The 14,775-nt window shown below is 43.2% G+C and overlaps 1 protein-coding gene across 7 annotated transcripts in view; it reads left to right on the forward strand.

The window, feature by feature from the left end:
- ENPP2 (ectonucleotide pyrophosphatase/phosphodiesterase 2) overlaps positions 1-14,775 on the forward strand; it is a 442,632-nt gene that overhangs the window by 367,905 nt on the left and 59,952 nt on the right. For 4 of the 7 annotated variants that reach the window (XM_078686846.1, XM_078686842.1, XM_078686845.1 and 1 more), the window contains one exon: positions 10,157-10,293. In XM_078686846.1, the coding sequence (XP_078542972.1) occupies positions 10,157-10,293 (137 nt within the window). Of the gene's footprint in view, positions 1-370; positions 428-1,134; positions 1,279-10,156; positions 10,294-14,775 lie in introns of all 7 variants that reach the window. The other 3 variants (XM_078686841.1, XM_078686840.1, XM_078686843.1) reach the window with 1 other exon arrangement.

The following is a 14,775-nucleotide window of genomic DNA, read 5'->3' on the forward strand; positions in this document are numbered from 1 at the left end:
CTGTGCTCTTTGCTTGCACATCAAATCAACAATCCGAGTAAAAGTATGTTGATCTGCATCTAAATATGTTATTCATCCTTTATAAAAACAACAAAAAAAAGAAGATGGTACTGCAGACCTTAGCACTTCTAGCTCTCTGTAATAGTAAGTGGACAGGAAAGCCAACAGCCAATTTGTAATGTTTAAGGCAATAGTTAAAGAATTCCTCCTTACTACCTTTGATGTATGGACCTTACTGAAAGTCTGGACATCACAACGTCAACTACTCTTGATGGTGAGTAAGCCTCTACCTAACATTATTTGGTGTCATTCGGAGCCATTTTTATTGTTGAAAATAGGACACAATAACCTTGTGGCTTTGTCTCTGCAGAGAGAATCCTTGAAGAGACTACGGTTGCTGCTGGGGAGCAGTCATATAGAGAATCGGGTAAGACCTCTCATTGCCATCTGCCTGACGCCTTGCTTCCATGAGTTTTATGCATCACCCCCACTCACATTTTGTATTTCACATCATGCACTCCCCCCTCTAAAGCAAAATCCCTACTCACTCCAACCTCACTGTCTGCTTATTTTGCGTGAATGCTTTTTTGCCTGACTTTATGTTGCCTGTTGGATTTGTGTCATTTCACCCAGTATTCATCCCCCGTGAAGTTAGCATGTCTCTTAACCCCTAACTGGCCCATCGATGTGGCTATGCTATAATGCTTTCTGGCTACTAAGCCTTTTCCTTGCACTGACTGCTCAAGCAGTTATTCACCTATTGTTGGTATATATAAAAAATGAACATTTGCTGTCATGAAATAAAAAATATTGCTAGCACCCATCAAATGAAAAAAAGCTTCTTATAAGATGCTTTACAAATCGCGGACTGTCCACAAATAAGCTTTAATTCATTCCCTTCTGCTGTAATATATTGGGTAGACCTGTATCTTCGTACAGTTGGCGCTAAGACAAAGTGAATCTTCTGATGTTCTCATGTTTAACTGAAAAGTATTCTGATAGTCCACAAATATTACAGTGGTGGGATTGTTGGCCATGCAGTGCTTTGCAGAAAACATTGAATACGACATTACAAAGACATGTCATTTGATCTCTCAATAAGAATTGCTTTTTCTCCCTAATTCTAACCCAAAGAGGAGCATGCTGAGCCAGAGCTTGAACGGCAGAGGCAAGTGGTCCAGCAAAGTTCAGAAGAGGCAGCAGCGACCACAACCAGCAACCACATCGAAGAAAATGGAATAGATGAGCATTTAGTGGTGCCAACAGCCGCCAAAACTGGTGAGGTATTCCTGCAACGCTCCTGCCATCATGCCAGTGTCAAAATAGAAGTGGAAGTGTAGGCAGTGTTTGCAGGCACTGCAGAAATGTAGTAGCTTTCCCAGGTGTACATTTAGTTGCACAGCACGTGTATCACTTCCATATGGGTTTGTAATAACCCATATGGGTTACCGGAAGGCGTAGTGCTGCAGTCCTCTCATTGTGAATTGTCTTCAAAGCAAGATGCTGCCTGGTTGATGTTGTGCAACTTTTATATCTAAAGAACAAAAGTGATCTTCATTACTTTGGCAATACGTTCGGAAGTGTCCACGCCATCTCAGGGCACCAAGAGCAAACCTACTGATGTGTGAGGCAGTGCGCTGTAGCTCTTTGGAAATTGCACGGGTGGGTGTGGACCATGAAGTGATCGTTGGAGGTTTTTGTTTGAAAGGTACATTACCCTCTCTTGAACCAAATTTCAGTACCTTACAGGAACACATGAATACGCTACTGCGGCTCCTATTAATACCAGCCAGGAAGTGCAGCTGGGGCAGACATTCACAAACATCTCTTATGAGAGGTAGTGGATCTACATACCTTTAGAAGAGTGCAGACAAGTGCAGAATCAAGCACCAGGGCGCTGTGCTATTGCACAAGGTGGGAATTATGGCATTAAAAAGAAGACAAGATTATTACAAATCTTTTGGCAAAGCAAACTGTGATGAATGGAGACAGACAATGTGAATTTTCCTCTGCAGAGTGTGAGGAAGGTAATACTGCAGAGACCAAGATAGATGGGGGAAGAGGAGAAAGGAAAAGTGTTTTAGTTGGCCCTATTGGAGAGATATGAAGCCAGTGGCAAGAGAAGAGCAACCAGTGCAAGGATCCAAGTTAAGCACCGGATCTGTTGCAGAGGGATAGGGGGCACAATTAGGGCATTGCCATGAAAGAGTGGTAGCATAGAGTAAAAGGATAACTACATCAGGAAGTGATGCAAGAGAAGTCAGTGACAGTGATGTTTAGCAGACAAGACGGTTCCAGCTGTGAACGTTCAAAGTATTAGACACTTCTTTTGAGACATGAATGAGTGATGGGAGTGAAACTGAAGGTTTACTGCACCTAATTTGTGGAAAGAGCAGGCTAAGCGAGGAGAAGGTTAATATCGAACAGCGCAGACTAGACAAAGAGTCTACAAATGACGCAGCACCAACTGCAAAGAGACGCGCTCGTGCAAAACAACAGCCAGGTCTCCTCTGCTTTGCATCCAGGTTATGCAGAAAGGAAGATGCAGGGTTCCCCATGTAGACTCTTTGATTTATGTCTGAGGTGTACTTATTGCACTAAAATTATGTTTTTTTTGTTTCCACATCTCTGTTTACTTTTAATAATAGCTGCAATGACTAACAGACCGTCTGTAATATTGCATTATATTTTCAGTGACTTTACAGACTGTACTTGTTTCTGTTTTTGTGTATCTAGTACTGGGAGGGATGTAGAACATTGTTATTTATACATAATTGTTTAACAGATGAGACTTGTGTTAGCCTATTTTCGTAGTTATATTTTTGCTGCCTGTACTCCAGTTCAACTTGCAGTTTATGTCCTATTACAATTATTTATAAAATAATAAAATTATTAACTATATTGACGGGCGAAACAAAGGCCCTCTGTGTTGTGCCTGTGCCATCTATACCCCGGGGGTATATGTTAACTGAGCGTTCAGTCCAGTTTCCTCTTTTTTAAAATGAGTTGTATTAACCAGCTGACACTTGCTTCGCTCACTCTGTGTATTCCCTGATGCTTTTTCACAGCTGAAATATAATAAATGAAAAATCCACGTCCTCTGTGAGACAATAATATATACTTTTGGGAGTGGAAGGGATACAACTCACATCATAGCACTTCTGCCAACTCTTGTGGAACCTCAGGGTCATATCATGTGAAACTATATAGGGGCTTATGATGTCAGGCGGACTTACATTTGCCCAACACTTCACGGATACGGGTCCGACTAACCTCCTTTCGGCGGTCATGACCACCTAATTGCAATGCGACCGCACATGGTGCGGTCGCATACTCACATTTCCCTATGGGAGCATGTGCTACGACCGTAAACCGGCCGTAGCACAGGCTACCATAGGGAAATGGGAGATTGTGTTCATCCTTGAATCACGTAGCAAGCACCTCAGGTTGCCTGCCACATGGAGCAGGGATCAACAAGGGGGCACCATAGGAGCCTCCTTTGCCCACAACCGGAGGCCACTAACAGAAGGGGGCCCTGCTAGGTGCCGCCAAATTCACTTTCCAACAGGCTTTCTATGTCAGAAAGCCTGGCATGGAAAGCCTGCCGGAAACAGAGTATAGTAATCCGGATGGTGTAAAACGCAGTCCATATGAATTGCGGGCGGTCTTCGACTGGCCCATGAGCTCCTTGAGCCTGTCGGAATCCAACTGGAATGACCAGCTGGTTTCACTTCTGACCCCCTAAATTGTAATTAGGCAGTCGTAAGTGAAACAGACTATCTCGGTCGGAAAGCCTCCGACCTAAGGTCAGAGGCTTTCCGACCGAGATCGTAATCGGCCCCATAGCGTTGAAATGTTTTACTCTGTGAGATTGTTTGATAGACCAAGAAAAACGTGGTATATGATCTGCTCCTGTCATCAGCTATTGATATCAAGTGCAAGAAATAAAGTGCTAAGTTCTCATCTATCAAACCTAATATAGATTGACTGTTTTCTTTGTGAGCCAATTATAAACTCTCCAGAATTTGCGTCCTAGCATAAGCAGTATTGTATTCACACACACACACTAGCACACCCAGTTGTATCATGCAAAGATGTTGTGCTTTAATTTACCATTCTGTTTCGCTAATGACTATCTACAGATAAGATTGAGTATTATTTGCGTCTTGATCATAATCCCTTTGGCTCAAGTGTCGATGTTGTGATAACTGTGTACCAAAGAGAACCACATATATCAGTTGAGGAGGTGTAACTTATGCTTATGAATACGAGTGCTCAGGATATGATGGGGAAACATTATCCACTTGGCTTACCATTCACAGCTGCCATTTGTCCATGTTATTCCTTTCGGTTCGCAGGTGGTCAGTGCAATGTGGGTATGCAGGCATCAGCCATCTTGAGATGATATAATTTCTATCATTCAGTGTGCATGATGAGTCCTTGAGTTTTCCGTAACGGCATTGTTCAATGCCATCTTGGAAAGACTTAGTATGTATAATACGTAGTTATTATATTGTAATTGTAGCATTATTAGCCACCAGTTGGTTGTATTGTTGCGATACTGTGTTAAGTGACGTCAACACTACACTGACATGAGACAGGGAATGCCCTTTGGTTATTTCCTGTATCTTTGTTCATTGCCCTTTTGCAGCTCTTGCATCCACTGACTAATGGTAATGTTTTTAGTTCACTGTAAGTATGAAAAGGTTAAACTAAAATTAGATATAATTGCATTATTCAGCCTCCCAGCTCCCTCACATCCCCTGCCTCTCTCCAGCCTCTATAGACCCAAAGGAATTGAGTAGGGAGTGACACTCTAGCAACGCAAATTACTGTCTCTCTGATCAGCTGTGGATCTGCCGGCCTGTGACAGACATGGGGTTTTCTTCTGTCAGCAGCACTGTCAGCAGCACTGTCAGTGCTACAGTGAGCACCACCACCAATACCACCAACACTACCCCACCACCAATGCCACAATACCAGTACCACCACCATCCATGCCAATACCACCACCACCAATACCACCACCCACCAGTACCACCACCACCACCAGTACCAATACCGCCACCACCAATACCAACACCTCCACTAATACCACCAACGCCACCACCACCAATATCAATACCACCACCTCAGCACCTCTCGCTCATTAGTATTAGCAGGGGCACTGTACGCAGGCCGGAGCTGCAGCCGATATCATACCTCCCTCCCTCCATGCCTGCCATAAAGCATAGCCCACCCCTGCACCAGGAGGTGAAGGGTGGGCCCTACTACAGCTGGGGTGTTTTTTATTAGATAGCAATGGCATTATGCAATGCCACACTGCACACTCAAATCATGAAGCGGGCAGGAGATAGCCCACCCTTCCCGCTTTTCCTCCTGAGCCGTGACAGTATAATCAGAGTGAAAGATGTTGGAGCGCTTTGTTAGTGTTTATTGCTCGCATCATATGTATCTCTTCACATTTTGTGTCTCTGTAATTTACAACACTTACACATCTTCATCACTGCACTATTTATCACTACTTTGAAGATGTCGCAGGCTGATCTCTTCCTCTGATATTTACAATCTAACAACCGGTAAAGAAGGCCCTTTCTTGCAGTGCAATAGGTCTCGCATTTGCAAGAGTTTAAGCTATTAGTATTGTAAATGACAATGCCATTTATTTATGTTTTAAAATCCAAAACATAAATAAAAGGCATTGTCATTTGCAATGCCAATAGCTCAAACTTGCGTGAATGCGAGACCTGTTGCATTGCAAATGCTCTTTTTGCCTGCCAAAGTCAACTTCTCCCACTCAAGTTTGGCTGGAATTTGGTTTAAAAAAACAAGAGCTGCAAAGTATGAATGCTTTTGTCAAGTTATGTTACACATTCCGTGGTTCAGCGAGTGACTCCTTGAACAAACTGTGCTGGCTGGAAATAAAGGTGCAAATGAGCCAAAATGTAAAAAGAATCACTAGGAAACTACTTGGAGTCGGCAATAGAAGCACTTGGCATTAAAGAAGCGTGGGCCAGTCCCATGAAAAGAACAGCCTTCTTTTGATTCATCAATGTTTCAACAAGACCTTGTCACAATTGCAGGACAAGAACTCATTTGGAAAAAAATGCCATGCTTGGACGCTTATTAATACATATCAGAGTTTGAAGCCCCAAGCTTATTTGACAACTAATTTTGCACTGGCAGTATAATGCCAGTTTGTGGTTTCGATTTGGACAATTTGACACAAAAGAACGCATAGATGTGCCCGTCAAAGCCAAGCTGCTGTTTATGTGGATACAAACTAAAGACGGGTGCCCACATTTTTTGCACATGCCAGCAGTCCTGGAACAAAGAAGGAAGCTAGTCGGACCACTTCTCTTCCAACTGTGTATTCGTACCTATAGGCAATCTGTCATTTCTTGGCTGAGTGGAGCTTCAATTCCCCTAGCCTGCCAGGAACATTTCTGAGCTTGGAGAAGAAACCGCTTTGTGACCTATTAGGGTCTCTTGTGCATGTGGATTTAATAAAATTGTGTTTCTTTAATTTTGCACCTGCACTTTATAGCATTTCCGTAAACAATGAGTATGTAGAGGATATCCACTAGCATCAAAACAAAAATGTATAGATAGAGAACTCAATGCTTGATTCTGGTGAAGTAACAGCTTGGCGAAGGATTGCACGAGGGCCTCTGGCTTACGCACTTTTAAGCAAAATGAGGACGTTTATATGCACAACGCACCTGCACTTTTATATCATGTTAGGGGCGAATAAACACCATACGGACACATCGTAACTGGAAATTCTTAATACTGCACTTTAAGTAAAATAATGGATATCTTACTTATAATTCACTTTGCCCCTATACAGCATCTTCCGAAAGTCTAGGTCTGAGAGCTTTGCATAGCAACCAATGAAAAATAAAGCAATGTAACAGTTTTGTAATGCCGAAAAGGTCATAAAGTAGCCGTAAAGAAGCAAAATCACTGTATTAGTGATTCTTGCTTAAGCATTTTAAATTCAAAGACGGTAGATAGTATGTACAATGCGCCTGCACTTTCACAGTCTGTCAGTTTCACAATGTGGGGACTAATAATTAAACTATATACAACTTATGGTCGCTGCACATTGACATTATAACACCGCAGAACCTCTATCCTGTGTTGCTTTGGATTTTTATTATAAAATGTGTCATAGCCAATGTGTTAAAACAGGCCTTTGTTTTAAGGTGAAATTGGGCAGTTGACTTGTTTTAGTTGTTTAAATGCAGCAGTCATTAGGTTATTAAATTATCATTATTAGAATGTTTGCATGCTATTGTGGAATGATTCATTAGAATGTTTGACTCTTTTTGTAATGGTTTGTATTAACAATACAATAAACTTTACTTACTTACTATCTTGAGATGAGGTGTGGTCCAGATTTTGGAGATGCCACACTGTAAGAAACACCAGTCATGCATGCCTGGGTGCACTAGTGGAATCTATTCCCCCTGCCCATGCAAGATCCCACGGATTTTAGAAACATGCCTCTTTCATGAAATCCTGCTCATCTGTAGTCTATGGCGTTATCAACAGAGTGTACATAACTTGTAGGTCTGCCGGAATGTCATTTTAGAAGGTCTTTGTATCCAAATGCTCTGAAGCAGCCCTTGGGATGCAGTGCTTTATGTGCTATAAAAGGCAACAATACTAGTTAAGTTTCTTGGTCCTTCAACATTTGGATTGTAATTTCTTGCGTAAATGCATTCACTTCAGATTAAAATAATAGATAAGTATTGTTGAACGTGAAATACAGGAAAAGAAGCAATAGATTCTACTCAAATCCTCTGACAAGTTGTGAATATGGGTTGCGAAGGAATTTTTCAGATGTAAGACAGTCCTACGATGGTTTTAAGCCAGGAAATATCGGTTTGAATTTCAAAGGCTTTTTCTAGCTTCAGGAAGTCTTAAGGCTTCCCTAAGCCTAAAAAGACAGACTTAAGACTTGAGTTAACCTTTGTAAACCAGATCGGTTTGTCTTAAGACAGTTCTTAGCCATTCTTCCATTTTCAAGAGAATCTTCGAGTGTTTTAAATATGGAAAGCACTTCAATAAATTGAGCTCTAAACGCATTTAAAAATCCATCAAATACATAAATATAATTTTTCTGTATAACAAAGTGATTTTCTTTGCAAAACCTTCTGTGATCAGAGTCCTGCTCAAAACTATCAATGATTTATCAATGTTGCTGATCACTTCCTTGAAATACATTACAAATCCACAAAAGTCTGTTCTTGGATCCCGTTCTATAGATATTCCTTACAATATTGTACCATTTTTATTTAAAGAAATGCTTTTATACAGTAATCTGCAATTTTTCTTTGTTTCTAGTAGTGTCCCCTTAAGATTTTAAAAACTACACTGGAATTCCCCTTGTTTACATTTCTTTCTGTATCATCACCTTTACCTTTCTTTCTTTAAATCAGAACTCTGCCCTGGTACGCACACTCGCCTGACCTGTGCCTGGGCCTATTTTCTTACTCCGTCATAAGCAATTACAAAATATCTGTTTGCCAAACCCTTTACATTTTAAATGAGACTCATTTTGTTGTGCATTTAGACGGACCATCCAGTCAAGTATACATCCTTGGAATCTATGTCATGCTCTTGAAAGCTAGTGTGAGGTGCATGGAGGTAGATGATCACACTAGAAACTAGTTTAATAACAAGAATTTACTTTTTATAGTGGGTGCACACAGAAGCAAACAATATACAGACACACCAAGTATGCATACATGCCCATTCACTCGCATTTTTACAAGATTCAGCAGACAAACGGGGACCCTTACACACAGAGCAACAAACATAAAGGTAATAATGCATGCATACATTCAGATATTCATAACCAGCAAGGGCCACATAGTGATGTGCATCAGGCGAAGACATAGTGATGAACATCAGAGGAGCATACGTGATGTGGCACATGGGAGGTCTAGGAAATGAAGTACAGAGGCTGTCTGGTTGATGGGTCTCATTGGTTTGGATAACGCATCACAAGGGTACTTGGTCACTTACCTCATGAGTGCTGGGTGATGTGCCACAGGTGTGCATCGGGTGATACTCCTCATGAAAACAGGTGCCATAAAGGTGGAGGAACTGGGTGCTGTGCATCAAAGGAGCACTGGGCTGTTTACATTTTGGGTGAACATGGTAACGTGCAACGTCAGGACATGGCGATTTAAACAAGGCGAAGCAGCGCATGCACTGCGTTCGCTAGGCGAGACCTAAAAAGGGTGTGAACATGGACGATGGATGGAAAATAAAAAGAAACGTCTTTCCTCTTTGTGGTGTTAATTTTAAATGATGATGTTATGCTGATTAAAGTTCTATTTCAGTGCCCAGCATTCTGAACAAAAGCTGTTCCATTATGTTCGAGAGGGGAAGGCTTCTCCCAGACCTTTTCATAGCAGTGTTCACATTTCAGTGTAGGCATGAAGATCCCATTGGAATACATTATTGTAACAATACCTTCTTAAGATGAAATAATCATTAAAACCTACTTTCTGCCAAGGTTATATGTGACCTGAATGATTTCATTGGAAACTTCTTTCAAATAGTCCCCAGTGGAAACTTAGATGCATGGCAGTCGAGCTAAACTCCACTCCAATAGCATGATGCTTGGATGAATCCCTCACTAAAAATTTGCAAAGCTAACAAGTCTCATGTCACAGGCAGATATCTTAATCTTGTTATATCTCCAAAGAATATGCATATCAGTGGCACAAGCTGCATTCTGAAAGCCAATCCGAATAGAGGGCTGTTGCTGCTGCTGATGTGGAGGGCATGCCTAGAATCCAGGGTCATTATGCATAATGCAAATGCGGATGGCTGACGAGAATGCCTTGGGGCTTGGCCTTTTTGTGGTGGTTCCTGCATCTTGCTGCACTCCTTGCACGTTACACTGACAGTTTTTGGTACTACTGTGCTAACTAAATACTGCTGAAGCTGCTGCTCTTTTCACTTAAATTGTCACCATTATGCTCATGTATTTGGTTGAGAGAGAAGACTTTTTTGCAAACGAGGAGCAGCCTGGATTTTATTAAAGAAACTCGATTTTTGCTTCTATTATTTTTTATGTTTCTAATGACTAGAGTTTACTAATTATTGACTGTATTTCTTTTGTTTCCATTTCTAGACAGAAACCTCCTTTATGGGCGACCAGCAGTCCTTTATCGAACAAAGTACAACATCTTGTACCACAGTGACTTTGAAAGTGCTTACAGTGAAACTTTCATGATGCCTCTGTGGACATCATATACCGTTTCCAAGCAGGTTGGTGCTTCATTGTTTATCGGGACATACTCCGGGGTTTGTAAAGACTGTCTGCCCACGTCAGCCGCATAGAAGTGTTAAGTATGGGTTCCTGAGAGTTCATTCTGATGTAGCTGTTGCACGTTGAAGCACTCTTGCCCTAGTTACTGTTTCTTCCACTTGGAACAGCATCAATATAACATGTGGAGCACACAGTGGAAACAAAGTAATGTGTAGGCACTTGTTGGATTCAGATTGAGTTTGAAGGAGAACCATGGGATCGGAAATTCTCAGCAGAGTCGCAAGCTCCCTTTTACTGCCTCCCACTGCACACCCAAACTTCCAAGAAGAGTGAGAACAGAGTCCAGACTTAAGACTTGCACAGCACGTGGCTTCTACGGAGTCCAAGAGGGAGGTCAGTTTGCACCAATTTTGCTGGTGGCTTTGATGTTGATGTGTGCAAAAAAGGCACACAGCGATCTAAGGTTATGCATTGCAAAAGTCAGACTAAAACATTTAAACCAGGACGTTGGCTATGGGCATGGACTCAAGAAAGATATAGGAGTCAAATGGTCATGGAAAAGTTTCTTACCTTGGTTCCGGCCACTTCAGTTATCACACAGTCATGTGCTTTTTCTGCATACTTAAGGATTTACCCTGTAGTGACTGAGGTTCAAGAGGAGGAGTGATTTTTAAAAAAAATATTTTATTTTTTTGCTGCACCTTCATTGCGACCTATCAGTTGATGTAGCTCTTACATCCACAATGCATTGGTGCTTCATTTGAGGATGGCATGGGCAGGATTATTCATACTGAGGATAGATTTGGTTTTTTTCAGCCAGGTTTCCTCTCTGGCCTCAATGTGTTTCCATGCACCCTTCGGTTACATACTTATAACATGATTTGGAGACACTTAAATTGTAAGAGCTACAACAGCACCTCATCCTACCCCAATTGATCATTTGAGGCTTATTGTGGCTGTTATCTGCGCAGTGTGAGAAATAAGGACCTCAGAGTGTGCAGGATGGGAATAGTCCCATCAATTGGCAGTTGTCCTATTCAGGTTCCCCCTTGAGTTACTCTGCTCATTTAGAACTTGTGGAACAGTCCTCAGTTTCCAATTGCAGAGCTTCAGCTGGCTATGATGTTGGAAACTCTTTGCTGCTGGCCCATCCACACCAGGGCTGCCGGCGTAGCCATGTTAGAAGGTCCTCTCCTTTTAGAGAGGTCCCGTTGATGCTGTTGATTTGCGTTTGTCACCACTGAGGAAGGCGCAGAAAAAGCAAATATCCCCCACAACACATGTTGGTACAATCCTCCATGCACCAAAGGATATTTCTTTTTCATTTTACGAAAAGAACCCCCACATGGAGATTTGTTTCTCTAAAATGAAAAACGTAGCCAAGTACAGCAGCATGACCTGGGAGGCGACCTATTTGGTGAAAGCACTCCTGTTGTATTGACAGGAACTCTTTTAACTATAGTTTGCTATAAACACAGCAGGGCTCTTTATCCATTGTGTACGATGGCGTATTGACCCCTCAGTGCACATCCTCTACTTATGTTAATCTTACACCCCATAACATTTCCAAATGGGAGTCAACTGTACTTACATGCGTCCCTCCCTGGCCACAATTTCAGCTGTGGTTTATCCTTTGCAGGGGCTTTTGACTCTGGCAACCTATGTTATGTTAAAAATTTCTTATACCGCGCACGTTCACCGAATGGTTTCTTGGCGCTCATAACAGATAAGGCGGTCACGGGCAAGGGTATCATTCATATGCTGCTACAAAAAGGAACGTCTTCAATGTCCTACGAAAACTTTCATAGGAAAGACAGTGACGAAAAGAGGAAGGAAGAGAATTCCAGAAAGTGGGGGCTAGGAAAGAAAAACGGAGGCCACCGTGTTTCTTGCGTTGAATTTGAGGAATGCTCAAGAGGTTATCAGCAGAGGAACGAAGATTGCGAGTTGGTATATACCGCTTGAGGTTGGAAGAGATGAACGCAGGTGCAATATTGTGAAGGGCTTTAAAGATAGTGCATCCAAGTTTGAAAGTGCAACGTTTAGCCACCGGGAGCCAATGCAGGCTCCGAAGTAAAGGTGAAACGTGCTGGTGCTTTGGCTGATGGAATACTAGGCGAGCGGCCTGATTTTGAATCAGTTGTAGCCTCTGGAGTTGATAAGAGGGAATCCCTACATATAGGATGTTAGCGAAGTCGATCCTAGAGATGACAAGAGCAAGGATGACTAAGATGAGGGCATCTCTGGTGAGGAATCTACAGATCTTACGAATCCTGCGCAGATGGAAGAAGCAGGATGATGTTACCGCCGAGATCTGAGCCTTCATAGATAAATCTCCAGAGATGACAACGCCGAGGCTTTTCACCGTATTGACAGGGCGAGGGGGGGCTCCAAGTGATTGGGGCCAGAAACTGTCGTTCCAAGGTTTGGCCAGCCCGCCCACCAGCACAAGTTCGGTTTTTGTGGGATTTAGCTTGAGCTGGCTGTGGGCCATCCAATCAGAGATGCCTAGCATGGTAGTTTGGAAGTCTGTGCGGGAGGTGGGGGAGGAATCAATAGGGAAAATCAACTGCAGATCGTCTGCATAATTATAAATTGTTGCAGGGGATGTGCGAAGGGAAACCAAGAGGGGCTGCATGTACAAGTTAAACAGGAGGGGGATAATGCTGAGCCCTGGGGAACCCCACAGGAAAGGAAGAAAGAGGAAGCACAGAAAGTAGCGAGTTGAACAGCTTGAGAACGCTTGTCCAAGAAAGACCGGATCCAGTCCAGGGCAACGCCCTGGATGCCGGCGTTTCCGACACGGCCGATCAGTATAGAGTGATCGACCGTGTCAAAAGCCGCCGACAAATCCAGTAGGACAAGAGCTTGATGGATATTGTTGTCAGCGCCAGTTCTCAGAGTGTCCAAGACGGCGGTAATAACTGCATCGGTCGAATGGAGCGGTCGAAAGCCAGCCTGATGGGGGTCCAGAAAGGAAGAACTCTCAATGAATGCACCCAAACAGCGAGTAACATAAGTTTCCAAGATTTTTCCCAGATAAGGGAGAAGGGATATAGGCCTGTAGTTACTCATGACCGAGGGGTCAGCATTGGCTTTTTTTAGAATAGGTAGCACCACTGCCTGTTTGAAGGAGTCAGGGACTACTCCAGTGGCCAATGAGGTGTTAAGGAGGGTCAAGGCAGGGCCAGGACAGGCCAAGAAAATATCTCGGAGTATCTGGGGAGGGCAACAATCCTTAGGGGACCCAGAACTGACTTTGTACAAGAGTCTCTGGAACTCGATAATAGAAATTGAGGGGAAAGAATCCAGAAGCTGCGGGTTTTTGGGGGGTAGCGGAAAAGAGAGGGAGGATGGGGGCTGAGGGATATTTCCTTTGATGGTGGCAATTTTGTCCTGAAAGTATGTGTTTATTTCATCACAAAGGTCCTGGGTAGGCGTGGGAGGGAGAGTCACCCGGTCGGGGAGGGAAAGCTCATTGACAATAGAGAAAATTTCTTTTGTCTTGGCGGCGGACTCCATTATTTTACGGGAAAAATAAGCCGTTTTGGCCTTGAGAATAGAGGCTTTATAAGTTTTTAGGAGGTTCGTGAATTGCAGTTTGAGAAGGGGATCGTAATTTTGGCGCCATCGGCGCTCCGCCTGGTGAAGAGCCAGTTTATCGCATTTAAGCTGATCCGTGAACCATCGCTGGGCGTCATGAGGGCGCATTGCTTTTATGGATTTTAAAGGGGCTAGAGAGTTGCAAGCCGATAGCAGCCAGTGTTCAAGGGAAGAAGCTTGATGAGTGGCTGAACCCGAAAGCATGGGGGCTGTGGATGCCAGCAAGGAGTGAAATTCATGTAGATTCACTTTCTTCCAGTTGCGAGCCAAGACGTTCATTATAGGGGGGGCACGGCGAGAAATCGATAAGTCAACAGTAAAAGATATAAAGTAATGATCTGACCAAGAGCATGGAGTTACCCGGGGGGGCGAAATATCTAGATTGGTCGTCCAAACCTGGTCCAGAATGTGCCCCTTGCAGTGAGTAGGTGTCGAAATGAGTTGCCGGCAATTCATGCTTTTTAGAAGATCTGAGAACTCTTCCGATAGGCGGCTTTCCCGTGGGTCATAGGGCCAGTAATTAAAATCGCCAATGATAATGACTTTAGCGTTGTTAATAATAAGTTCGGAAGTGAGAACCCCAATCTGTTGCGGGAAGGAGGGCATATGGCCAGGGGGTCTATACACAAGGACACAGGTGAGGGGGGACCTAGAAGAGCAAAGTTTAATTGCAAGAAGTTGTGTGTTGGGGATTGCAGTGCAGGCGATGGTGGAAAAGATATGTTCTGTACGGATAATGGCTGCGACTCCGCCACCAGCTTGCCCCCCAGGACGATTGGATTGTAATATGTAATAGCCAGTGGGGATGGCCGCAAGAATGTCAGGAGCGGAGTCGTCGGAGAGCCATGTTTCAGACAGAAGTAAGATGTCCACAGCAC

This window comes from Lissotriton helveticus, chromosome 4_1 (genome assembly GCF_964261635.1).
Source record: "Lissotriton helveticus chromosome 4_1, aLisHel1.1, whole genome shotgun sequence".
NCBI classification, from domain to species: Eukaryota; Metazoa; Chordata; class Amphibia; order Caudata; family Salamandridae; genus Lissotriton; species Lissotriton helveticus.